The sequence below is a fragment of the Cherax quadricarinatus genome, chromosome 48 (genome assembly GCF_038502225.1).
Source record: "Cherax quadricarinatus isolate ZL_2023a chromosome 48, ASM3850222v1, whole genome shotgun sequence".
Classification (NCBI taxonomy): Eukaryota; Metazoa; Arthropoda; class Malacostraca; order Decapoda; family Parastacidae; genus Cherax; species Cherax quadricarinatus.
In genome coordinates, this window is record NC_091339.1 from 25,682,200 (window position 1) to 25,709,932 (window position 27,733).

General features: G+C 41.8%; 1 protein-coding gene across 32 annotated transcripts in view; it reads right to left on the bottom strand.

Moving 5' to 3' along the window:
* LOC128696092 (collagen alpha chain CG42342) overlaps nucleotides 1-27,733 on the bottom strand; it is a 672,233-nt gene that overhangs the window by 111,156 nt on the left and 533,344 nt on the right. For 16 of the 32 annotated variants that reach the window (XM_070095004.1, XM_070094998.1, XM_070095007.1 and 13 more), the window contains exons 2-5: nucleotides 25,874-25,944; nucleotides 18,602-18,637; nucleotides 3,235-3,270; nucleotides 1,475-1,561 (exon numbers count right to left, since the gene is read on the bottom strand). In XM_070095004.1, coding sequence (XP_069951105.1) covers nucleotides 1,475-1,561; nucleotides 3,235-3,270; nucleotides 18,602-18,637; nucleotides 25,874-25,944 — 230 coding nt within the window. Of the gene's footprint in view, nucleotides 1-1,474; nucleotides 1,562-3,234; nucleotides 3,271-13,164; nucleotides 13,201-18,601; nucleotides 18,638-25,873; nucleotides 25,945-27,733 lie in introns of all 32 variants that reach the window. The other 16 variants (XM_070095009.1, XM_070095003.1, XM_070094995.1 and 13 more) reach the window with 6 other exon arrangements.

Here is a 27,733-nt window from a genome sequence, read left to right on the forward strand (position 1 = left end):
GAAAACTAAAGCAATATTTCCCATAAGAAATAATGTAAATCCAATTAATCCATTCCAGACACCCAAAAATATTAAAAAAAAAAAATACATTTTATAGAGAATAACTATAGCTTTACATACACAAAACAATGAGAAATAAATATAAAGCACTAATTTTAATGGATAAATGAACATTTAAATCAGTTTTACATTTACTGAAGACTCGTGTTGGCGTATGTAAGACGGCGAGGATAGGTTGTTTCCATAAAGATTTCAGGTATCAAGTCCCTACCTGGGGTTACTTCCCTTCTTTGTCTTTTACTGGCACTAGGACCAGCTTGAGTCACTGTACCCATGGCGCAAATAAAATCTGTCCAGAGGTGTCTGTTTCTGGTGTCTCTTAAGATTTGCCTAAAATGGGACAAGGCATTGTCATTGAACATGTTGCAGACACAACTTAAAACAGCTTTGTTAGAGCTATATTTCTCCACAAAACTTGGCACCTCACTCCACTTTGCACAAATGTCCTTAATCACTTTTTAATCGTTATTTCTACAAGTTCTCTCTTGAATTCTATAGCGTTTCTCAACTTCTTTATCAAAGGGCTGGCACTCGAAACTTTCTTTGGCCCCATGGTGGCTTATTTAGCAGTTGCACTCAATAAACCAGCACAAAAAAAAAATCGATTATTATGAAATGTTTCGTATGAAAGTGCAGGGTAATGTTTACTCGACATGAAAAAGCCAGACTGACTCAGAATACATGCATGGGATGTTCTGTGGGCGCGGGCATGCAGACGCATTCAGTAAGGTGGACAAAATCCAAAGTGACGGACGAAAACTGGGACAATATTTTGGCGAAAAAAGTCGTTGAAAACCAAATTCAACGAAAACCAGAGCAAATGAAAACCAAGGTTACACTGTATATAAAAAGGAGACTGAATACATTAGGTATAGTTTCACTGGCTGATAAGAGGTAAAGAGTTGTCATGATCATCACTTATAGGATCATAACAGCAAATTTCTAACATCGTTGGAGGCCTGGTCATGGACTGGGTTGCGGGGTCGTTGACCCCCGGAACACCCTCCAGGTATACTCTATGTATGAACCAAAACAAGACGTCATAGATGCAAACTGAGGAAGAAGAGGTACCTAAAGAATATTAAAATATTCTTCATAAATCGAATAATAGAAAGAGAATGGGATATAAGAGAGGGTAATAAGTGATACAACTACTAGACTGTTTTAAACTCAATACACTGAATAGTGAAGGCAGGACACCACTAGAATAGCTCTACTCCTACAGCTGCAAATGAAAACTGGGATGAATTACCTCCAAGTTGAGCATAAAATGTCAACAAATAATGATATAATGCAGTATACACACACACGCGAGAGACAGACACTCTACACACACACACACACACACACACACACACACACACACACACACACACACACACACACACACACAGACGATGCATATGAAGTTTACCTTAGCTTTGGAAAGTATATCGTAGCCGCTGCCAGGTTCGCCCTTGCCTCCCTTCTCCCCCGAGGGTCCTGGGGGTCCCTGCTCACCCTGCCGATGGGCAGGAAACAATGAGTCACTGCTCTCACTCTCTAAATAATTAGTCTGCCATTCTTAAATAGTTATATGTTATAGAATTGTATGACACTACAATAATATAAATTATAAGAAGTTATATGCAGAATGGTATTAACATATATAACGTTAACAACATTAAGCATTTAAACAGTGGAATAAGAGTCAAATTTGTATGGTTTAAATAAATACTACTAAATAAATGATTGACTTTTTTCAAGATTTTTATACATATAGGAAAAAATGTGTAGTAACCTGATGCACATGAAACTACAGAGTTCAAAACTAAGGCTGCCCACGTTTAGCCCATACACTTATCACACACGATACATAACTAACCTACAATTTAAGACACATTTCGGTCCAACCTAACCTTTATTTTATACCAAGCGACGGTTTTTGTAATCCTTAAAGTTCTACTACTGTAATGACAAATTTCTAATGGACAATGCTAGCATCACCATCTTCCAAAATTGAAAAAAATAAATACAAAGACTAAATACCTCATTCGCGTGTTTCTAGCACTCAGCAGACTGAGGATCAAACTTTCCCCAAAGTATTGCGCTGAACAACCCACATGGGTTTAGCACTTAACATAATAAAATTAACACATGGGCATTCTCATCTCTCAGGATGGCCTAACACAGTTGGCAATTTTTGTTTTTGTTCGAGTCTTCTTGCCTCCATTGGCAACTGATAATATAACCCGATGAACTCTACGGTAACTTATACCCACATTTAATAACTATTGATTTTGTTTATACTGAAGGACAGAGGTGAGAAGGTTTAAGACAGGAAGGCTCTACACCGCAGTTAATAACAGGGGAAACTACTCTAGTTTTAATGCTAACTTTATGAAGATGTGAACTTGAGCCCCAAAAAACCGTGACTGTGTGTGTGTGTGTGTGTGTGTGTGTGTGTGTGTGTGTGTGTGTGTGTGTGTGTGTGTGTGTGTGTGTGTGTGTGTGTGTGTACTCACCTAGTTGTACTCACCTAGTTGAGGTTGCGGGGGTCGAGTCCGAGCTCCTGGCCCCGCCTCTTCACTGATCGCTACTAGGTCACTTTCCCTGAGCCGTGAGCTTTATCATACCTCTGCTTAAAGCTATGTATGGATCCTGCCTCCACTACATCGCTTCCCAAACTATTCCACTTACTGACTACTCTGTGGCTGAAGAAATACTTCCTAACATCCCTGTGATTCATCTGTGTCTTCAGCTTCCAACTGTGTCCCCTTGTTACTGTGTCCAATCTCTGGAACATCCTGTCTTTGTCCACCTTGTCAATTCCTCTCAGTATTTTGTATGTCGTTATCATGTCCCCCCTATCTCTCCTGTCCTCCAGTGTCGTCAGGTTGATTTCCCTTAACCTCTCCTCGTAGGACATACCTCTTAGCTCTGGGACTAGTCTTGTTGCAAACCTTTGCACTTTCTCTAGTTTCTTCACGTGCTTGGCTAGGTGTGGGTTCCAAACTGGTGCCGCATACTCCAATATGGGCCTAACGTACACGGTGTACAGGGTCCTGAATGATTCCTTATTAAGATGTCGGAATGCTGTTCTGAGGTTTGCTAGGCGCCCATATGCTGCAGCATATGTGTGTGTGTATGTGTGTGTGTGTGTGAGAGAGAGAAAGAGAGAGGCGGGAAACTCACCGGTTCTCCTTTAGGACCATCCAAGCCGATGGGTCCCTGCAAGAAAATATAATTTTAGCCTGGAGAACATCCTCGTCACGCTACGTATAGACGTCAAACACAAAAACATCCCAGTATATAAGTTTCTTCTCTGTCTGTTTATTTGGCATATTTTAAAGTTAACTTTGCCTTTGTTATAATAAAAGCAAAAATAAATTCATGCCAAAGCTTTAGTGAAATTTGGATATAGTTAATCTACAGTGAAAAAATTTATTTTTATGGATATTCAACAAGTGGATATTAAAAAAATCATATTAAGTAAGTATCCAACAAAATTAACTAAATACTGTGTATTATCTCTACTGTTATATTTTATCAAGCAATGTGCAATAAAGTGGCAACATGCATGCAAGCAAACAAATTTTTTTACATGACAGCAGATTGTAAAGCAAATAATGAAGCAGTAACAATTAGCCATATTAAAAAAAAGGTTTACACAAATGAAATATAAAAAAATAAATGCTATACTAAACATTAGCTAATATATATATATATATATATATATATATATATATATATATATATATATATATATATATATATATATATAATATAATATATATATATATATATATATATATATATATATATGTATGTATATATAGATTTTTTATTTTATTTTATTATCACACCGGCCGATTCCCACCAAGGCAGGGTGGCCCGAAAAAGAAAAACTTTCACCATCATTCACTCCATCACTGTCTTGCCAGAAGGGTGCTTTACACTACAGTTTTTAAACTGCAACATTAACACCCCTCCTTCAGAGTGCAGGCACTGTACTTCCCATCTCCAGGACTCAAGTCCGGCCTGCCGGTTTCCCTGAATCCCTTCATAAATGTTACTTTGCTCACACTCCAACAGCACGTCAAGTATTAAAAACCATTTGTCTCCATTCACTCCTATCAAACACGCTCACGCATGCCTGCTGGAAGTCCAAGCCCCTCGCACACAAAACCTCCTTTACCCCCTCCCTCCAACCCTTCCTAGGCCGACCCCTACCCCGCCTTCCTTCCACTACAGACTGATACACTCTTGAAGTCATTCTGTTTCGCTCCATTCTCTCTACATGTCCGAACCACCTCAACAACCCTTCCTCAGCCCTCTGGACAACAGTTTTGGTAATCCCGCACCTCCTCCTAACTTCCAAACTACGAATTCTCTGCATTATATTCACACCACACATTGCCCTCAGACATGACATCTCCACTGCCTCCAGCCTTCTCCTCGCTGCAACATTCATCACCCACGCTTCACACCCATATAAGAGCGTTGGTAAAACTATACTCTCATACATTCCCCTCTTTGCCTCCAAGGACAAAGTTCTTTGTCTCCACAGACTCCTAAGTGCACCACTCACTCTTTTTCCCTCATCAATTCTATGATTCACCTCATCTTTCATAGACCCATCCGCTGACACGTCCACTCCCAAATATCTGAATACGTTCACCTCCTCCATACTCTCTCCCTCCAATCTGATATTCAATCTTTCATCACCTAATCTTTTTGTTATCCTCATAACCTTACTCTTTCCTGTATTCACCTTTAATTTTCTTCTTTTGCACACCCTACCAAATTCATCCACCAATCTCTGCAACTTCTCTTCAGAATCTCCCAAGAGCACAGTGTCATCGGCAAAGAGCAGCTGTGACAACTCCCACTTTGTGTGTGATTCTTTATCTTTTAACTCCACGCCTCTTGCCAAGACCCTCGCATTTACTTCTCTTACAACCCCATCTATAAATATATTAAACAACCACGGTGACATCACACATCCTTGTCTAAGGCCTACTTTTACTGGGAAAAAATTTCCCTCTTTCCTACATACTCTAACTTGAGCCTCACTATCCTCGTAAAAACTCTTCACTGCTTTCAGTAACCTACCTCCTACACCATACACTTGCAACATCTGCCACATTGCCCCCCTATCCACCCTGTCATACGCCTTTTCCAAATCCATAAATGCCACAAAGACCTCTTTAGCCTTATCTAAATACTGTTCACTTATATGTTTCACTGTAAACACCTGGTCCACACACCCCCTACCTTTCCTAAAGCCTCCTTGTTCATCTGCTATCCTATTCTCCGTCTTACTCTTAATTCTTTCAATTATAACTCTACCATACACTTTACCAGGTACACTCAACAGACTTATCCCCCTATAATTTTTGCACTCTCTTTTATCCCCTTTGCCTTTATACAAAGGAACTATGCATGCTCTCTGCCAATCCCTAGGTACCTTACCCTCTTCCATACATTTATTAAATAATTGCACCAACCACTCCAAAACTATATCCCCACCTGCTTTTAACATTTCTATCTTTATCCCATCAATCCCGGCTGCCTTACCCCCTTTCATTTTACCTACTGCCTCACGAACTTCCCCCACACTCACAACTGGCTCTTCCTCACTCCTACAAGATGTTATTCCTCCTTGCCCTATACACGAAATCACAGCTTCCCTATCTTCATCAACATTTAACAATTCCTCAAAATATTCCTTCCATCTTCCCAATACCTCTACCTCTCCATTTAATAACTCTCCTCTCCTATTTTTAACTGACAAATCCATTTGTTCTCTAGGCTTTCTTAACTTGTTAATCTCACTCCAAAACTTTTTCTTATTTTCAACAAAATTTGTTGATAACATCTCACCCACTCTCTCATTTGCTCTCTTTTTACATTGCTTCACCACTCTCTTAACTTCTCTCTTTTTCTCCATATACTCTTCCCTCCTTGCATCACTTCTACTTTGTAAAAACTTCTCATATGCTAACTTTTTCTCCCTTACTACTCTCTTTACATCATCATTCCACCAATCGCTCCTCTTCCCTCCTGCACCCACTTTCCTGTAACCACAAACTTCTGCTGAACACTCTAACACTACATTTTTAAACCTACCCCATACCTCTTCGACCCCATTGCCTATGCTCTCATTAGCCCATCTATCCTCCAATAGCTGTTTATATCTTACCCTAACTGCCTCCTCTTTTAGTTTATAAACCTTCACCTCTCTCTTCCCTGATGCTTCTATTCTCCTTGTATCCCATCTACCTTTTACTCTCAGTGTAGCTACAACTAGAAAGTGATCTGATATATCTGTGGCCCCTCTATAAACATGTACATCCTGAAGTCTACTCAACAGTCTTTTATCTACCAATACATAATCCAACAAACTACTGTCATTTCGCCCTACATCATATCGTGTATACTTATTTATCCTCTTTTTCTTAAAATATGTATTACCTATAACTAAACCCCTTTCTATACAAAGTTCAATCAAAGGGCTCCCATTATCATTTACACCTGGCACCCCAAACTTACCTACCACACCCTCTCTAAAAGTTTCTCCTACTTTAGCATTCAAGTCCCCTACCACAATTACTCTCTCACTTGGTTCAAAGGCTCCTATACATTCACTTAACATCTCCCAAAATCTCTCTCTCTCCTCTGCATTCCTCTCTTCTCCAGGTGCATACACGCTTATTATGACCCACTTCTCGCATCCAACCTTTACTTTAATCCACATAATTCTTGAATTTACACATTCATATTCTCTTTTCTCCTTCCATAACTGATCATTTAACATTACTGCTACCCCTTCCTTTGCTCTAACTCTCTCAGATACTCCAGATTTAATCCCATTTATTTCCCCCCACTGAAACTCTCCTACCCCCTTCAGCTTTGTTTCGCTTAGGGCCAGGACATCCAACTTCTTTTCATTCATAACATCAGCAATCATCTGTTTCTTGTCATCCGCACTACATCCACGCACATTTAAGCAACCCAGTTTTATAAAGTTTTTCTTCTTCTCTTTTTTAGTAATTGTATACAGGAGAAGGGGTTACTAGCCCATTGCTCCCGGCATTTTAGTCGCCTCATACGACACGCATGGCTTACGGAGGAAAGATTCTTTTCCACTTCCCCATGGACAATAGAAGAAATAAAAAAGAACAAGAGCTATTTAGAAAAAGGAGAAAAACCTAGATGTATGTATATATATATATATGCATGTGCGTGTCTGTGAAGTGTGACCAAAGTGTAAGTAGGAGTAGCAAGATATCCCTGTTATCTTAGCGTGTTTATGAGACAGAAAAAGAAACCAGCAATCCTACCATCATGCAAAACAGTTACAGGTTTTTGTTTCACAGTCATCTGGCAGGACGGTAGTACTTCCCTGGGTGGTTGCTGTCTACCAACCTACTACCTACATATATATATATATATATATATTTCAACAAGTCGGCCGTCTCCCACCGAGGCAGGGTGACCTAAAAAAAAGAAAGAAAATCCCCAAAAAGAAACTAATTTCATCATCATTCAACACTTTCACCACACTCGCACATTATCACTGTTTCTGCAGAGGTGCTCAGAATACAACAGTTTAGAAGCATATACGTATAAAGATACACAACATATCCTTCCAAACTACCAATATCCCAAACCCCTCCTTTAAAGTGCAAGCATTGTACTTCCCATTTCCAGGACTCAAGTCCGACTATATGAAAATAACCGGTTTCCCTGAATCCCTTCACTAAATATTACCCTGCTCACACTCCAACAGATCGTCAGGTCCCAAGTACCATTCGTCTCCATTCACTCCTATCTAACACGCTCACGCACGCTTGCTGGAAGTCCAAGCCCCTTGCCCACAAAACCTCCTTTACCCCTTCTCGCCAACCCTTTCGAGGACGACCCCTACCCCGCCTTCCTTCCCCTATAGATTTATATGCTTTCCATGTCATTCTACTTTGATCCATTCTCTCTAAATGACCAAACCACCTCAACAACCCCTCTTCTGCCCTCTGACTAATACTTTTATTAACTCCACACCTTTTCCTAATTTCCACACTCCGAATTTTCTGCATAATATTTACACCACACATTGCCCTTAAACAGGACATCTCCACTGCCTCCAACCGTCTCCTCGCTGCTGCATTTACCACCCAAGCTTCACACCCATATAAGAGTGTTGGTACTACTATACTTTCATACATTCCCTTCTTTGCCTCCATAGATAACGTTTTTTGACTCCACATATACCTCAACGCACCACTCACCTTTTTTCCCTCGTCAATTCTATGATTAACCTCATCCTTCATAAATCCATCCGCCGACACGTCAACTCCCAAGTATCTGAAAACATTCACTTCTTCCATACTCCTCCTCCCCAATTAGATATCCAATTTTTCTTTATCTAAATCATTTGACACCCTCATCACCTTACTCTTTTCTATGTTCACTTTCAACTTTCTACCTTTACACACATTCCCAAACTCATCCACTAACCTTTGCAATTTTTCTTTAGAATCTCCCATAAGCACAGTATCATCAGCAAAAAGTAACTGTGTCAATTCCCATTTTGAATTTGATTCCCCAAAATTTAATCCCACCCCTCTCCCGAACACCCTGGCATTTACTTCCTTTACAACCCCATCTATAAATATATTAAACAACCATGGTGACATTACACATCCCTGTCTAAGACCTACTTTTACCGGGAAGTAGTCTCCCTCTCTTCTACACACCCTAACCTGAGCCTCACTATCCTCATAAAAACTCTTTACAGCATTTAATAACTTATCACCTATTCCATATACTTGCAACATCTGCCACATTGCTCCTCTATCCACTCTATCATATGCCTTTTCTAAATCCATAAATGCAATAAAAACTTCCCTACCTTTATCTAAATACTGTTCACATATATGCTTCAATGTAAACACTTGATCTACACATCCCCTACCCACTCTGAAACCTCCTTGCTCATCCGCAATCCTACATTCTGTCTTACCTCTAATTCTTTCAATTATAACCCTACCGTACACTTTTCCTGGTATACTCAGTAAACTTATTCCTCTATAATTTTTACAGTCTCTTTTGTCCCCTTTCCCTTTATATAAAGGGACTATACATGCTCTCCGCCAATCCCTAGGTACCTTCCCCTCTTTCATACATTAAACAAAAGTACCAACCACTCCAACACTATATCCCCCCCTGCTTTTAACATTTCTGTCATGATCCCATCAGTTCCAGCTGCTTTACCCACTTTCATTTTACGTAATGCCTCACGTACCTCCCCCACACTTACATTCTGCTCTTCTTCACTCCTAAAAGATGGTATACCTCCCTGACCAGTGCATGAAATTTCTGCCTCTGTTTCTTCCTTAACATTTAAAAGTTCCTCAAAATATTCTCGCCATCTACCCAATACCTCCATCTCCCCATCTACTAACTCCCCTACTCTGTTTTTAACTGACAAATCCATACTTTCTCTAGGCTTTCTTAACTAGTTTAACTCACTCCAAAATTTTTTCTTATTTTCATTAAAATTTCTTGACAGTGCCTCTCCCACTCTATCATCTGCTCTCCTTTTGCACTCTCTCACCACTCTCTTTACCTTTCTTTTACTCTCCATATACTCTGCTCTTCTTATAACACTTCTGCTTTGTAAAAACCTCTCATAAGCTACCTTTTTCTCTTTTATCACACCCTTTACTTCATCATTCCACCAATCACTCCTCTTTCCTCCTGCCCCCACCCTCCTATAACCACAAACTTCTGCCCCACATTCTAATACTGCATTTTTAAAACTATTCCAACCCTCTTCAACCCCCCCACTACTCATCTTTGCACTAGCCCACCTTTCTGCCAATAGTCGCTTATATCTCACCCGAACTTCCTCCTCCCTTAGTTTATACACTTTCACCTCCCACTTACCTTCCTCTTTTCCCATCTACCTCTTACTCTAACTGTAGCTACAACTAAATAATGATCCGATATATCAGTTGCCCCTCTATAAACATGTATATCCTGGAGCCTACCCATCAACCTTTTATCCACCAATACATAATCTAATAAACTACTTTCATTACGTGCTACATCATACCTTGTATATTTATCCTCTTTTTCATAAAATATGTATTACTTATTACCAAATCTCTTTCTACACATAGCTCAATTAAAGGCTCCCCATTTACATTTACCCCTGGCACCCCAAATTTACCTACTACTCCCTCCATAACATTTTTACCCACTTTAGCATTGAGATCCCCAACCACCATTACTCTCACACTTGATTCAAAACTCCCCACGCATTCACTTAACATTTCCCAAAATCTCTCTCTCTCCTCTACACTTCTCTCTTCTCCAGGTGCATACACGCTTATTATAACCCACTTTTCACATCTAATCTTTATTTTACTCCACAATCCTTGAATTAATACATTTATAGTCCCTCTTTTCCTGCCATAGCTTATCCTACAACATTATTGCTACTCCTTCTTTAGCTCTAACTCTATTTGAAACCCCTGACCTAATCCCATTTATTCCTCTCCACTGAAACTCTCCCACCCCCTTCAGCTTTGTTTCACTAAAGCCAGGACATCCAGCTTCTTCTCATTCATAACATCCACAATCATCTCTTTCTTATCTGCACAACATCCACGCACATTCAGACTTCCCACTTTGACAATTTTCTTCTTCTTATTCTTTTTAGTAATCTTTACAGGAAAAGGGGTTACTAGCCCATTGTTCCCGGCATTTTAGTTGACTTTTACAACACGCATGGCTTACGGAGGAAAGATTCTTATTCCACTTCCCCATGGATATAAAAGGAAAAGTAATAAGACCAAGAACTATTAAGATAAAATCAAAGAAAACTCAGATGAGTGTGTATAAATAAATGTGTACATGTATGTGTAGTGTGACCTAAGTGTAAGTAGAAGTAGCAAGACATGCCTGTAATCTTGCATATTTATGAGACAGACAAAAGACACCAGCAATCCTACCATCATGTAAAACAATCACAGGCTTTCGTTTTACACTCACTTGGCAGGACGGTAGTACCTCCCTGGATGGTTGCTGTCTACCAACCAACTACTATATATATATATATATATATATATATATATATATATATATATATATATATATATATATATATATATATATATTATATATATATATATATATATGTGTGTGTGTGTGTGTGTGTGTGTGTGTGTGTGTGTGTGTGTGTGTGTGTGTGTGTCGTGCCGAATAGGCAGAACTTGCAATCTTGGCTTAAATAGCAACGCTCATCTTGCCATATAGGACAAGTGAAAATTTGTGTATGCAATAATTTTGCTAAAATCATTCTGAACCTAACGAAAAATATATATTTCACTGTGTTTGTTTAGTATTAAATTATTGTAAACAAATCTAAAATATATTTAGTTGGGTTAGGCTAAAATAAATTGTTCTTGTTATAATAAGGTTAGGTAAGTTTTCTAAGATTCTTTTGTAGCAAAATTAAAAAAATTACATTAACATTAATGAAAAAAATATATCTTTAAACGTATAAGAGAAAATTTTAGAAAGGACTTAATTTTAAATGAGTTCTTGCTAATTGACCAGTTTTACATATTCGGCACGATATATATATATATATATATATATATATATATATATATATATATATATAAACTTAGAAGATGTGCACTTGGAACAAAATAAATCTTCATATATGAACAACAGAGTGCGTACAAGTACCGTAAACTTAAACATATAAATTTTTACACTAAAATAATCATACGACTGAAAAAAAAGTATTAGCCCTTTAAACTTTTTTTTATATATGGCTGATTATTAATGCAAGATTCACACACACGCTCTTCATCCTTATGCCAGAACACTAAGTTAAAAGATGCTTTATTTTATAACAAGAAACTAGACTTCCAGCAACAGGAGATAAGGCTCAAAAACCCGTGTCAGGAAACAATACCAGAGATCCACAAAGCCCCTTAATAAGCACTTAAGCGCGCGCGCACGCACACACACTAACACCTTCCTCGCTCCACCAGACAACACTCCCACCCCTGAGATTAGTCTAACAGCCAATTCGTGTTGACTAACGATCGCTCAAACGCAATTCCAACACAGATTATGTGGGAGCAGGGACCAAGCCTAAAGCAAGGCTGGTGTGGGGAGAGATGGGGGTAATTAGTAGAAATCTGAGCAACAGATGGCGGAGGCGGCGGCTACATGAGTTGGCAGTTAGTTGGTATTATAATAAAATTGGACGAGTTTCCCGCGGCATCAGGACGCGCCCTATGAGAGAGAGAGAGAGAGAAATTAAGAAAGAAATTAAGAGAGAGAGAGAGAGAGAGAGAGAGAGAGAGAGAGAGAGAGAGAGAGAGAGAGAGAGAGAGAGAATATATTAGGTGGTAGTGTAAAGTGGCTACATCACCAGATAAAAAAAAAAGGGGGTCACCTTAATAAATGAACATCAAATGTAATGGCTCACGAAATCGTAATAACACGATTGGGAACAAATCATGGAACGGATGGAACTTGAACCCATGGCGAGTTAAAAATCGCAGGCGCTTGTGAGTTAAGACTCACTTGCCATGGGTTCAAGCCCAACCCGGTTCCTGATCAAGTGTAATAATATAGTAAGCTTGCAAAATTTGCAAGAAAATTCATTTGGAAAGTATAAGCACAAAGGAAACGGAAGAGGAAAAAAAGCGATAAATAGGAAAGGTCTAAGGAAGAGGTTAACATGACGCAAGCATCGTTGATCTTTAAATAATTACGCAAGTAAAAAACAGAACTATGGATCACATCAAGTGTATTTAGAAAAATCAGGCGATTATATATATATATATATATATATATATATATATATATATATATATATATATATATATATATATATATATATATATATATATATATATTTCTAAACAATACCTAGGCATCTTATAACTGTTTCTTTGAATAATTTACAATTGGGGTCCTTTACATGCCGCGGAATAATCGTCGACCGATTAATAAGCCAAATATGTGCGTTGAGAAAGTTAATATGTTAAGGGCGGCCCTGAGAAAACAGCCCACTACAAAACTCCCACCCACCGGGAAACCAGGGTAGCCGCGGTGTCCCTTATGTCCCTGAAACAGAGAAACCGCTGTTAATGCTGTCTAGCCCTCAACCATACCAACAGCAGCAGCAGCCTCGATTAGTTAACAAACTATTAAGAAAACTACAAGCGCTGGGTTACTTGTGGAGCGCCATCTTGGACATGATAAAGTTGTCAGTAATTTCCCGAACATCTACCTCACAACACACATACACGAGAGAATGAGAATTATATTCATAAGGAAACGGTAAACCCGTAAGAGTCATACGGCGCCTTTTGAATGGGAGGTAATGTGTAGGAATGAACCTGAAGAAATAAAAAAGTTATATACAACTTTTTTTTTAAATTGAAAAGTGAAATTAACTGGTGGCAACTTATGTTCCATGAGGGCGCTCTGGCTGCGACTGAGGCACATTGTTCGTTAAGAACACACTGTGATCAGGACACAGCTACACGGCTTCATAACTAGGAAAAAGTGTATGCATGACGCAAGCAAATAAATCAGCGTGCAGGCCAATATTCAGTAAGCTCCTGCGTATTTTTCTGTTTTGTCTGCATGTACGTTTGCTGGCGCCACAGATCAGTCAGGTTTTATGTTTTCGTGTGGATATGTATACATATTTGGTCATGTCAGTAACTTTTGGAAAAAGCGGTTAAAAAAACATTAGTGTTAAACAGTTTTAGTACTGTATAAATTCAAACGCTATTTTATAACATATCTATTTCCAACAAAGGCAGAGACGGACCACAAAAATTATCACTGTCCTTAGTTATTTTTTCCCGAAGTGAACGCGTAGCATATCTGGACTCAACGACCCACCAAACCCCAACCCTGCAACCCATCTCTCCAAGTGCACGCATCATACTACCCACCTCCAGAACTTGAGTCTGTGAAACCAGTTTTCTGGAATATTTCCTTACATACATTACCACGCTCATATTCCAACAGCACATCAAATCCCAAAACCACTCTTCTCCATTCGCTGATCTAACAAGCACCTTGTATTTCAAAACCTTCACACACTCCCAGCTATTCACATACGTTTCCCTAAACAACTTTCCACCTACTTAATATTTATAAACCTTGATGAACCTATTACTGCTTCTTTATTGCCACATGACCAAATCATCTAATTAACCCTTCTTTCACGCCTTCGTTTGTATCTATAACATCATCACACCTTTTTTTCTAATTTATTCACTCTTATTCTCTGCATTATATTCACACAACATTAATATAACACATCTACTGACTAGCTTTCTCTTTGCTGAAACATTCAAGGTCACTCCCCACACATGTAAAAGCGTTGGCGTCCAAATACATTCCACTTTTTTTTTCAATCCACAGACTTCAACACACCTCTTAAATTACCCATCTGCAGACACATCGATTCCCTTATATCTAAATAAATTAGCTTTCTCCATTCTCTTTCCTGAGACACTGACGTTCAGTCTTGCATACCTGGTATTCCTTCTCTACACATCTTGCTCTTTCCTATGCTCATTTTCAACTTAATTCTTTTGTACACCCTTGCAAACTTCTCCACCAACTTCTGCAACTTCTCGTCTGAATCATCAAAAGCACAGGGTTTTTACTAAAGTACAGCTGAGAATTCACGTTTGTATCAGATTCCTTTTGTAAATTTTTGCGATTCATGTTTTCTCTCCTCCTCCGCCTCTATATTATCACTTCTTCCCTCTTTGCCCTTCTCACTTCCTTCCCTTCCTGTCCCTATCCCTCCCTCATCGCCTGCACTGAAGTCTCCCAGCTCAGGCTGAGAGATATCAACAGTGTGTGAACCCCATAAGAGGGAAGAAGCTATCATTGGGTCCCGATATATAAGTAGGGTATAGAAAGAGTAGCAGCACACTGTGGATGTATCTAATTTTGGTACATTAATAAGAATCGTACCTTCCTCCTCCCCTCCCCCTTCCCCAAGAACCTCTCCCTCCACCCCTTCCCTCAGACCTTCTCCCTTCACCCATTCCTTTCCTCCACCCCATCCATCAGAACCTCTCCCTTCACCTATTCCCCTCTCTCCCTACCTCACATTTTCATTATTGTATTTATTGGGAAGCGCTAATCCCGTAGGGGTCGTACAATACCTGGAGAATGGGGATGGGAAAGCAAATACTCATGATCAAAGTAGAAGGTAGCTAACTCCCTGGATCAAGAGCCCTTCAGCGGCGTCAGGCCACGTTCCAGGAAGGGTTCCTTCCCAGCTCACAGCCCTTCCCACTTACTCTCACTCCTTCCTACAACCTTCCTTTTATTTTCCATTATTACTACAGTACTATTAAAATTATTTTTAAAATTACAATTATTAAAATTAATACAATTAAAATTAATCTTTTTTTATTAACACATCGGCCGTTTCCCACCAAGGCAGGGTGGCCCAAAAAAAGAAAAATTCCATCATTCACTCCATCACTGTCTTGTCAGAGGCACGCTTACACTACAGTTATAAAACTGCAACATTAACACCCCTCCTTCAGAGTGCAGACACTGTACTTCCCATCTCCAGGACTCAAGTCTGGCCTGCCGGTTTCCCTGAATCCCTTCATAAATGCTACCTTGCTTACACTCCAACAGCACGTCAAGTCCTAAAAAACATTCATCTCCATTTGCTCCTAACACGCTCACGCATGCTTGCTGGAAGTCCAAGCCCCTCTCACACAAAACCTCCTTTACCCCCTCACTCCAACCTTTCCTAGGCAGACACCTACCCAGCCTTCCTTCCACTACAGATTTATACACTCTCGAAGTCATTCTATTTCGTTCCATCCTCTCTACATGTCCAAACCATCTCAATAACCCCTCCTGAGCCCTCTGGATAATAGTTTTGGTAATCCCGCACCTCCACCTCCTCCTAATCTCCAAACTACGGAATCTCTGCATTATATTGACACCACACATTGCCTTCAGACATGACATCTCCACTGCCTCAGCCTTCTTGTTGCAACATTCACAACCCATGCCTCACACCCATACAAGAGTGTTGGTATAACTATACTCTCATACATTCCCCTCTTTGCTTTCATGGAGAAAGTTCTTTGTCTCCACAGATTCCTCAGTGCACCACTCACCTTTTTTCCCTCGTCAGTTTTATAATTCACCTCATCCTTCATAGACTCAACTGCTGACACATCCACTCCCGAATATCTGAATACATTCACCTCCTCCATACTCTTTCCCTCCAATCTGATATCCAAATCCTCATCACCTTACTCTTAAAACAATTATTAAAGTTATTACATTAAAATTACTAATATTTTTACAATTATTAAAATCCTTATATATATATATATATATATATATATATATATATATATATATATATATATATATATATATATATATATATATATTATATATATATATATATATATATATTATAATTATTTACGTATTCCAGCAATCTGGAGATAATCATTTCTACCTACACTATAATATTTATTGATTACCAAGTAATAAGCAATTTCTGAGTCTGTCTCTTGTGTCACTCTCACCTCTTGTGTCACCTCTTGTAGCTCTGCCTTAATTATCTCCCTCTTCCCCTTCCTCCTCACTCTATCCTTCTCTCCTTGTTCCTTCCTCCCCCCCCCATTCCTATTGCTGATTCTCTGCCTCATTATTCTTCTATATTCTTGCCTCTTCCTTCTATTCTATCTCCTTTACGTCTGTTTCTGTGGCACACTCTTCCCTCTCTCCGTCCATCATCCTCTGTGCCTCTCATTATCTTTCGTACACTTTTTTTCTGCATCTCCCTTCCCCCTCTCTGCAAGTCATCCTTTCGACATGCACTCCTGTTGCCCCAGGGGAGGGAAGGAGAGAGAGAGAGAGAGAGAGAGAGAGAAACAGAAGTGCAACAAAATAAATGGGACAGCATATGTGCAACTGCCTTTCATTATTAGTGCAATCATCTTGATTGACATTATCACTGGCCACTAGCACAAATAGCCTGGTTGATCAGGCAGTCAACAGGGAAGCCTGGCTCCAGGCCTAGCTCTGAGGTTAGAAAACCCCTCGAAACCTTTCACAGGTAAATCTTATTGACTTGATGTTACCACCTGAACGCTGACCTGGTGATTGAAGTAGTCTTATTAGTAGCTTAACAGTTCCTACAGATTTTATTACTACCACAATAACTATCAGTAGTAATACTATTATCGTCAACACAGTCTCATTACCACTGAAATCAAAATGCACATCACCATCAGTATCCATCTATTTCACTATCACCATCAGGCTTGCAGTATTATCACCACCATCACCACGATCGTTATTACCATCATTATCACCACCTTCGTTATCATCCTCAACACCACCATCATGTTTAACACCATCACTAATACTACTAGTTCCCTTATTTTGCCCTCCCTAGCCTAATAAAAAATATATCTGGAGAACAGTTCCCGACCAGCCTAGTGGGCGTGTCAGCTGCAAGCCCCAACAGTCGTTGGAGTGATAACCTTTCCCCAGCAAACAATCCCGTGTAAATTCAAGATACAAGTAGCCTCTTGTATCCTGACCCTGGGTTAGAAAAAAAAAGATTCAGAAAAAACATGAAGGGGATAAATTTAATTGGTGATAAAGAGGATGTCAATAATCCGTCTCTGTGCTAGACAGCTTGTGGATACTTGAGTGTGTGCAACACAACTCACTAATTGGATCTGGTATTAGGTATTTGTTAGTGGTTCTGGGGATTATCTTCCCCGTTGTCAGGTTTCAGACCCGGCTTCCTAGGTTGCAGAGGCATCATTACAGAATTAAGAGCTAATAAGAAGTACATAGGTGAGCAAGAGGCATGTATATGCTAAATGTATGAGCGTAACTAAGTAATTAATACACATATACTGATACCATCGCCATAACAATCTTACTCCAGTATTATCCTTTTGGATTATGATATTAACACTATATATTGTTATTACTATTATAATTGTCTTACAAATGAAAATAATAAATATTAATATACTATAATAGTCATGGAGAAGCTACGCCCGTTTGGGGTCAAACAGCTCCTAGCAAACAGGATGTAATGAGACTTGATGCAAGGAACGGTAAGGTAGCCCTAATACCTTGGACCACGAGATCTTCAGCATCAGGGCATAATCCCCTTCCCTTGAAGGGTGTGCTCGTGGGAAGGTATCGGGTAAGCAAGAGTTTCATGCAGCCTGCCGGGTTTACCCCGTCATGCATCAATCATGATGAATACTAGCAGACATCGTCGTCAATACACAATACCAGGATATCGAAAAAATGACTTCATTGCTATCAAGAATCTTCAAAAAATGCAACAAAATACAGCAATAATATATACATCTATGATCAGGCACTTGAGGAGCTGAAGGATGTGGACAAGCTACTTAAATACAAAATAAAAACAATAACAGGGATTACAAAGACATTAAGAGAAGGATTAATATACCGGAAATCCGTTTTTGCCAGGTGGACCACTGGGACCCTGAAATATAGGAGACCACTCTGTTAATTAACGCGCACACTCCCACAATTACACTCGCATGCACGCGCACACAAACACGCGCACACAAACACACACACACACACACACACACACACACACACACACACACACACACACACACACACACACAACTAGGCGAGTACACACACAGTGCTTTCTGGTTAAGTATTATTATTATTATAATCAAAAAGAAGCGCTAAGCCACAAGGGCTATACAGCGCTGCAGGGTAGGGAAGGAAGCAAGGGAATTGGATGGCAGAAGGGAGGGGGGATGATCAGCAGGTTACAGAAAACAGCGGGGCAGGGGATAGTACGGGGGTAGAGGGTAGCAAGAGATACAAGTAGAAAGGGCTGAAAGTATCAGAATTTGTGAAGTAAGTCAGTCGTTGTCAAAAAGTCAATGAGAGAGTCCGGATGAAAGGTGGGTCCATCAGCGAGAAGGGAAGGTAAAGAGAGAGCAGCGGGGCGAAGACGACGACAGAGGTAAATTCTGCGTGCTCGTTGATAAAGTGGGCAGTCCAACAGAATGTGGCTGACTGATAATGGAGCTTGGCAATTCTCACAGAGAGGAGCAAGACGCCTCTCCATGAGATATCCATGAGTAAGACGAGTATGGCCAATGCGAAGACGGGAGAGAGTAGTCTCCCAACCTCGACACTGGTGATAAGAAGACGGCCAGTAACCTATACTCGGTTTAATAGACTGAAGTTTGTTGCCGAGCATAGTAGACCAACGTTGTTGCCAACGGGTGTGAAGGTGGGAAGATATTACAGCAAAATAGTCCGTACATGGAATACCTCTATAAGAAACTGGTAGGTCATGTACTGCTGACCGCGCAGCAGTGTCTGCCTGTTCATTGCCCTGTACGTCAACATGACCAGGGACCCAACAAAAAACAATATCTTTATGCTTAGTAAAGATGCGGCGTAGCCAAAGTTGGATACGGAGGACTAAGGGGTGAGGTGTATCAAATTTTTGTATAGCCTGTAAAGCACTAAGGGAGTCTGAGACAACCACAAATGATGACACAGGCATAGATGCAATACGGATAAGTGCTGTAAGGATGGCATATAATTCAGCAGTAAAAATACTAGCTGAAGATAGTAAATGCCCTTGTACGACGCTGTCCGGAAACACTGCTGCGAATCCTACGCCGTCAGAAGACTTAGAGCCATCTGTGTACACAGCAATGGCATGAGAATGAGAGTGAAAGTGGTCAAGAAAAAGAGAGCGGGAAGCGACCGTAGACAGTTGGGCTTTCGAGCAAGGGAGGGAGAAAGAACAGACTCGAACAGCTGGAACTTCCCAGGGGGGGTAGGGAAAAGTGAGATGCTACATGTACATAGAAAGGTGGTAGTTGAAGAGAAGACAAGAGCGAATGAAGGCGAAGAGAGAAGGGACGGAGTAAGCAGGGGCGGCGAACAAATAAAGAATGTCTACTAATATCAGTGACCATTCTATAAATGGAAGGATTGCGGAGATCATGAGAGCGTACATAGTAGCGCAGGCAATGGGCATCACGGCGATCGGATAAGGATGGAACGTTCGCTTCTGCATAGAGGCTTTCGACAGGGGAAGAGCGAAAAGCACCAAGGCATAAACGTAATCCTTGGTGATGAATGGGGTTAAGGCTAGAGAGAGTAGCAGGAGATGCCGCTGAATAGATCTGGTCACCATAATCAAGTTTCGATAAAATAAGGGTGGAATGTAGGTGAAGGAGGGTTCGACGATCAGCTCCCCACGAAAGATGAGCAAGGGTTTTAAGAAGGTTCAGCCGGCTGTGACAAGTTGCCTTCAGAGAGGTAATGTGAGGTTTCCAGGATAACCTACGATCAAAGAGGAGGCCCAGAAACTTGACTGTATCACGTTCAGGGATACGTGAGCCATAGAGGTACAAAGGATGATCAGAGATGACAGAGCGTCTAGTGAAAGTGATTTGGTGGGTTTTAGTGCTGGAAAATTTAAACCCATGTGTGGTGGCCCAATTGGAAACACGGTCGACTGCATGCTGGAGAGAAACTGTAAGGAGGTGACAGTCAGCGCCTGCACAGGCAATAGCGAAGTCATCAACATAGAGTGATGACCAAATATTTGATGGAAGACTAGAGGCCAAATCATTAATAGCAAGGAGAAAAAGTGTTGTGCTCAGAACACATCCCTGGGGGACACCTTCAGCTTGGACAAAGTCCGGGGAGAGCACATTATTATCCCGAACACGGAAATGCCTGTCAGTTAAAAAGTTCTTAAGGAAGGATGGTAGATTGCCTCGAAGGCCTAAGGAGTGGACTTGGGCTAAAATATTATACCTCCAAGTTGTGTCATATGCCTTCTCAAGGTCAAAAAATATGGCAATAACTGAGTGGTTATTCGCAAAGGCATTACGAACATACGTATCCAAGCGCAGTAAGGGGTCTATGGTAGAACGTCCTTTACGAAAGCCATATTGACGAGTGGAGAGACTGTTGTGTGTCTCTAAATACCACACTAAACGTCTATTTACTAGACGTTCCATTACTTTGCAAACTGCACTGGTAAGAGCAATGGGACGATAGTGGGAGGTTTCATGTCCCGTAGTGCCTGGTTTGCGGAAAGGGAGAACAATGGCGGATTTCCACAGCTGTGGAAGAACTCCTTGTGACCAAATAAGATTGTAAAGGCGTAATAGGACTGCAAGGGCTGACTGATGTAAATGTTGTAGCATACGAATATGAATGTCGTCGGGCCCAGCTGCCGATGATCGACAAGCTGAGAGTGTTGCCTCCAGTTCTTGAAGTGTAAAAGGCACATTATACTGTTCTTCTCTGAGAGAAGAAAAGTCCAAGGGTGCTAACTCTCTGGCAGACTTTGAGGAAAGAAATGAGGGGCATAGATGGAGTCCCTGAGAAATACGGACCAGATGATTGCCAATTTCATTGGCAACATCTAGTGGGTTTGCTATATCAACACCGGCAACTCGCAGAACAGGAGCCGGGTCAGGAGAATATTTACCACTCAGTTTTCGTACTTTTTTCCAGACTGCACTCATAGAGGAAGCAGAGGTGATGGTGGAGACATAATCTCGCCAGCAAGTGCGTTTAGCGTCACGGATGACACGGCGAGCGATCGCACGCTTCTGTTTAAAATCAAGGAGTCGCTCTGTGGTTCTATTGTACCGGTACCTGCCCCATGCAGCGCGTTTCAAACGTACTGCACGAGCACAAGCAGGAGACCACCAAGGCACGCATTTCTGAGAATGCCTGCCCGAAGTTTGGGGTATAGAATGAGAAGCTGCGGTGAAAACAGAGGACGAGAAGAGGTGTAAAAGCTCATCGATGGAGGACGAAGAAGGAACCTCTTTAAAAACAGTCAGGTGTGAGTAAAGGTTCCAATTTGCCCGATTAAATTGCCAGCGTGGGGTGCGAAGAGGTGGCGAATATGAAGGGGAAGAAAGAATGATTGGGAAATGATCACTGTCATGTAAGTCCGGGAGAACAGACCAAGTAAAGTCTAATGCGGCGGAGGAAGAGCAAACTGAGAGATCGATGCAAGAGAGAGTATGAGTCCGAGGATCAAAATGGGTGTGAGTACCTGTATTTAAAACATGGAGGGGGTGGGTGGCAAGAAAAGCCTCTAACTGAATTCCACGGGAATCACAGTGAGACCCTCCCCAGAGGAAATGGTGGGCATTAAAATCACCAAGTAACAGAATCGGTGGCGGTAATGACGAAACAAGGAAGGCAAAATCCGGAATAGATAATGCCCGAGAAGGAGAGAGATATAAAGAACAGAGCGTATACCACCTATGTAAGTGGATACGGGCTGCTGTGTAATGCAGCGAAGTATGAATAAATAGCTGATGGTACGGAATATCAGTGCGGAGAAGAAGGGCACTTTCATTAAAGGTCCCATCAGGAAAAGGATCTGAAGAATACAATAAATTATAGCCTGAGATGTGAGAAATAACAGCAGAGTGTAATTTTGGTTCCTGTAAGCAAACACCAACAGGGGCAAACTGGGAGAGTAACATCTGAAGCTCACCCCGATTACCCCTGAGGCCGCGTATATTCCACTGTAAAAAGGCCATGATTGGCAATGATAAAGATACTTGAAATCCGCAGGTAAGGGTTCCTACGGACTAGAAGGGTTAGAAAAGTCCACATGCGGAGGCAGTGGAAAATGTTCAAGCAGCGAAGGAACGGTGCGCTGTGAAGAAAGGAGTTGCGCAGATGGAGCAGAGGAGAGAGAAAGAGCGGAAGGTGGATCAGTGTCCATTGACGGTTTGGTCTCTGCAATATATTCAGAGATTGCTTCAAGTGTTTCGGAATTCAGAGATGTCGTATGGGAGACAATATTGGGAATGGTAGGGGGAGGATGAGTAAAGATTGGAACTGTATTGGACTGTACCAAGGTAGGGGGGGGGCGAAAGGGTGGAGGGAACTAGAGAAGCGTGGCAGGGGACAGAAGAGACAGGAACCTGGGAGGTGGCAGAAGAGGAAGAAACTTGGGAGGGAACAGGGGAGGAAGGTACATTACGAGGAGGAGGGTGAACCTCTGCACTTGTAACTGAGCCAGTGAGAGGGGAAGAACTAGGGACAGAGACAGGGAGGGTAAAATGAGGAGGTGGAAGATGGGTAGGAGGTGTTACCGGACCTTTTTTTGACTTTTGAGAAGTAGAGGGACGATTGGGAAGAGGTGTCGTACGAGGTCTCGTCGATACTGAGGCTTGTAAGAGAGAACTCGAAGAAGCGAGATTAGACTGAGGCGTTGAAGTAGGGACGTCTGAGCCGAGGACAGCAAAAGGATTAGATACAGGAGTGATTATGGGAGAGGTAACCACAGAGGTGGGTGTAGAAGATGGGATACCAGAAGTGGGGGGACGTTTTGAAACACGGGAATAAGAAACACGTGGGAGTCTCCCTTGGAGGCGGAGATGAGAAACTGCCATGGCATAAGGGAGACCTTCTGTCTCTTTGAGGTAACGGATTTCCCGCTCGTTTAAATAGACCTGACAACGGCGAGAGTACGAAGGGTGAGCCTCATGACAGTTAAGGCAAGAGGGAGATCGATTGCAAGACGTATTAGAATGGTCATCGGCACCACAGACTGGGCATTCGGCGATAGATCTGCAATATTTCGCTGGATGGCCAAATCGCCAGCAATTTCTACACTGTTGTGGTGTAGGGATCACCTTTCGAACTTGTAACCGATGTCCTGCTATATAAACGGAGGATGGGAGTTCTCGGCTGTCAAAAGTTAAACGAGCCACATTGCTAGGGTATCGTCTCCGCCCACGGGCAGGAAGAACGTAAGTGTCTACCTTGAGGATTGGGAGATCTTGGAGTTCCAGCTGTTCTAGAATGTCGGTGCCACATGTCTGGAAATTTTGTTGAACTATGGTATGGGGCAGAATAACGGTACCACTACAAGAATTGAGGGAATGATGTTTTTCAAGGGTGACAGGAACAGTATCTATATGGGAAAGACGAGAGAGCTCACGAGCCTGGGTAGCATTCTGTACGGTAATGATGCGCGTACCGCTCTTAAGAGCATGAAAAGAAATATCTTTACCAACATGGCGTAGGAGTGCCTTGCCAATACTATGGTCAGAAAGATAGGCAGTAGAGGAAGTTGGTCGTAAAGTGAAGAATTTAGTCCACTGTTCAGTCTGAAACTGAGCGTGGAAAGGTAGTGAAGGACGTGTCGATCGTTTCTGAGAAGAACGAGAAGGTGAAGGTGGAGAAGTATCATCAGCAGGTAATTGTCGTTGACGTTTAGGCGTGGGACCAGAGTTGGTCCGACGTGGAACGGGTCGGCGATTTGAAAATTGCCGCACCGTAGAGGGAGAGGCCGGAAGCATAGTCAGAGGAGAGCGAAGGTCTGATAAATCGAAGGAGTCAGTCGAGGCCTCAGTACCTGAAGCGGGTGAGGAAACAGCACCGGCAATAGGTACAGAGGCATGAGGAATGTCTGAAGAGTGGTCCAAAGACGAGGCGGGGTCAGAACGGGGTGCGGTATCAAGAAGGGGCCCGGGGGTACTAGGTTCATGGACTAGGGCTGCCATGGTTAGGTTACTTCTTTCTTTTTGTTTTTAAGAAAAAAAAAGAAAGAAGAAAAGAAAATAAAAACAAAAAAAAGAAAAAAAAAGGGGGGACCGGGGAGGGATAGTTCCTAGGAGGAATGAAAGGGCCAGAAATCTCCCTCCGCGCCCAAGAGGACTCGACACCGCTAGTAGCGCAGATGCAGCATGGAACCCGTGCCATACCCTACCCTTCATGCCAGTAAACCAGCAATCTGGGATAGCAACCTCACATCTGCCGAGCTACCTCGGTGGACAAAAGAGAGGGCGGCCGGATATCCGCCATAAAGCATACCTCCTTCAGCCACCACCCCCGGAATCCGAAAGGTGGCTTCCAGAGATACACCCGTCGCCCAAAAGACACCCAAAGCTACTCCGGGATACCGGAGAGGGATCGGGACATCCCTAGGCAATCCAGATTCCACGGCAAACTACGCCACCGCCAAGAAACCTCAACGGAATGGGATGGACCCCGGTGTCCTTTCCCCTACCCAGGAACTAGCGCGCCTGTGGGAGAAATCACGAAGGCTAAAAAGAGGAAGGGCAAAAGGGAGGGGTGAGGAGGAGGAGGAGGAATGGAAAAAGGGGAGGATGGGGAGGATGGGATAGGGGAGGGGAGAATGGGGGGTAATTAGGTTCGGTCTGAGGAAGAAGACCGACAGGGCTAATTCCTCAGACCAAGAGCCTCTTCACCACGCCAAGGAGCCCCCCTTGAAGAGGTCTATGGTTCACCTTTTTTGTTAGACTCACTCACTCACTCTCTCAATTTCAAAAAATGTAATTTTTTAACAATTTAACACAAATTAAAATAAAATTTTATTTTGGAGGAAGAGGACAAATGGAAATGGTGGAGAAAGTGAAGAAATATATAAACAGAGAAGTGGATCCGGATGAAGAGATAAGCAAAGAGAAAAATGCTGAAAAAGAAACCGAGGAGAAAGAGGTGAAGGAACGGGAAAGCGTAAGAAAAGGATGGAGGCTTATGAGAATGAGGGAGGGAGAAGATGTAGGGGAAAGGAGAGAGCAAGAAAGTGAGGCAGAGAGAGGATGAGAAGAATGAGGGGGAAAGAGGAAGCAAAACAAAAATGGTAGGCAGGTGAGGGAAGAAATGCATAAAGAAATGAGAGTAGGAATGAAAGGGGTAGGAAGGAAGGACCTACCATGGGACCAGCTTCACCATCTTTCCCTTTCTTGCCTCTTCTTCCTCTGGAACCCGGTTCTCCTTTAGCGCCTGTGGAAGAAAACCAGAGAATTACTAGGGCGACTCACTGCTGCTTTCCATTACTAACACACACACACACACACAGTTAAAAAAAACACAGTGAAATTCCAAGAGCTTTCGAGATTTATCACGAAAGCGCTTGGAGTTTCACTCTGTGTATGTTTATACACAAGCGAGTACTGCCTCTAGGCAACCTAAGTCTCAGAGAATAAAATAAATGCACTTCTGGAAAAAATTCTAGAAGAGATGTATTAATACTTTCTTTCTCTACTCATGCTACTCTACCGTCAGCTGCAGTGATGTGTGTACTACTGTACAAGATGTGCTCTCAATATGAAAAAAAAAAATTCTACTTTTTGAATATTGCTCCGGATGAAGGGAATTTCATTGGGATTAGTAACCCGGAGGACTGGTAATCCAATAACATCAGGATGTCATCGAGGACTCATTTCCTTTGATCCTCTCCCCAGGATGCGACCCGCACTAATCGGTAACACCTAGGTAAACACGAGCAACAGCTATAATCGAAACATGCCCAACGTGTCCACTTCTGCCGGGGATCGAACTCCTTTCCCTCTGTGCGAACTGAGGTGGCTACCAACCGAGCCATGAATACCCAATCATAAGTGGTTCCGGATATTCGGCCAAGGAGGCGGTGGATAATACCCAGAGAAGATAATTATATTTGTAGTGTTTATCTAATTACTAAATGACCAAAATTATTTTACCTTAACGTTAAAGGAAGAATATTCCAGTGCGCTACAACTATCTGCCCAAAAAAAGTCCTCACCAACATCTGTATCAAACTGCTTGCCACAGAGTTTTATCCCCTTGGTTATGTAATTAGTTATTTTTGCACTTGAAATGCGACCTTCATACCAGAGTTTGTTTAGTGCTATCTAGAAAGTTTGTAGGTCACCTCGTAGCTCCGTTTTCTAAGGGAGAACAAGATGCGAGAGAGAGAGAGAGAGAGAGAGAGAGAGAGAGAGAGAGAGAGAGAGAGAGAGAGAGAGAGAAAAGACACTTCTTTTTAGAGTCGGGCAATACATTATAAAAGTACTAAGATACATCTGGAGGAAGTGGTCACTCCACGTCTGGGACTCAAGAGTCACCGTTCAGCTCATCACTTTCTTTCATTTAACACTTTTCGTTTTATACTTAGGGTGGTCTATGAGATCACTCAAGAGTTACGTATGTTTTACAAGTGGTAAAGTCATCATACCCTGGCTGTAACAATTCAATAAAAATTCCGCACTTAGGAGAGGAACCTTATGACGACGTTTCGGTTCGTCCTGAACCAATGTCAGATCGTGACTTAATGATCCAGGACGGACCGAAACGTCGTTAAGGTTCCACTTTTAAGTGGGGTTTTTTGGTGAATATCTTTACTCTACATCTCATTACCAATATCCATATTGGGTACAGGAGGAAGTTGGAGCCAGTGAGGCCAATAACATTCATTTGTAATTGACGTCATTCAGTCTCTCTCTCTCTCTCTCTCTCTCTCTCTCTCTCTCTCTCTCATTATCCTCTACAAGGGAGCCCTGTCACCCTACCCTGACACCCTGGTCCCCGACGAAGGGAATCTGGGCCTTTGAGTCCCCTGACATAGAAGTGGGAATGGCAAGGAAACGAGGTCATTCCTAAGTCCCAGTACGATCCTCGGCCTCATTCCAGCCGGTGGGAATTACCAGCCTCCACCTAATCATGTGTTTACTGATATGTTGCCCATGCGCCTACGGACGCTATTTTCCCAAATATTTTCGATCACCAGAGTTCATATCTCTCACTTGATCGT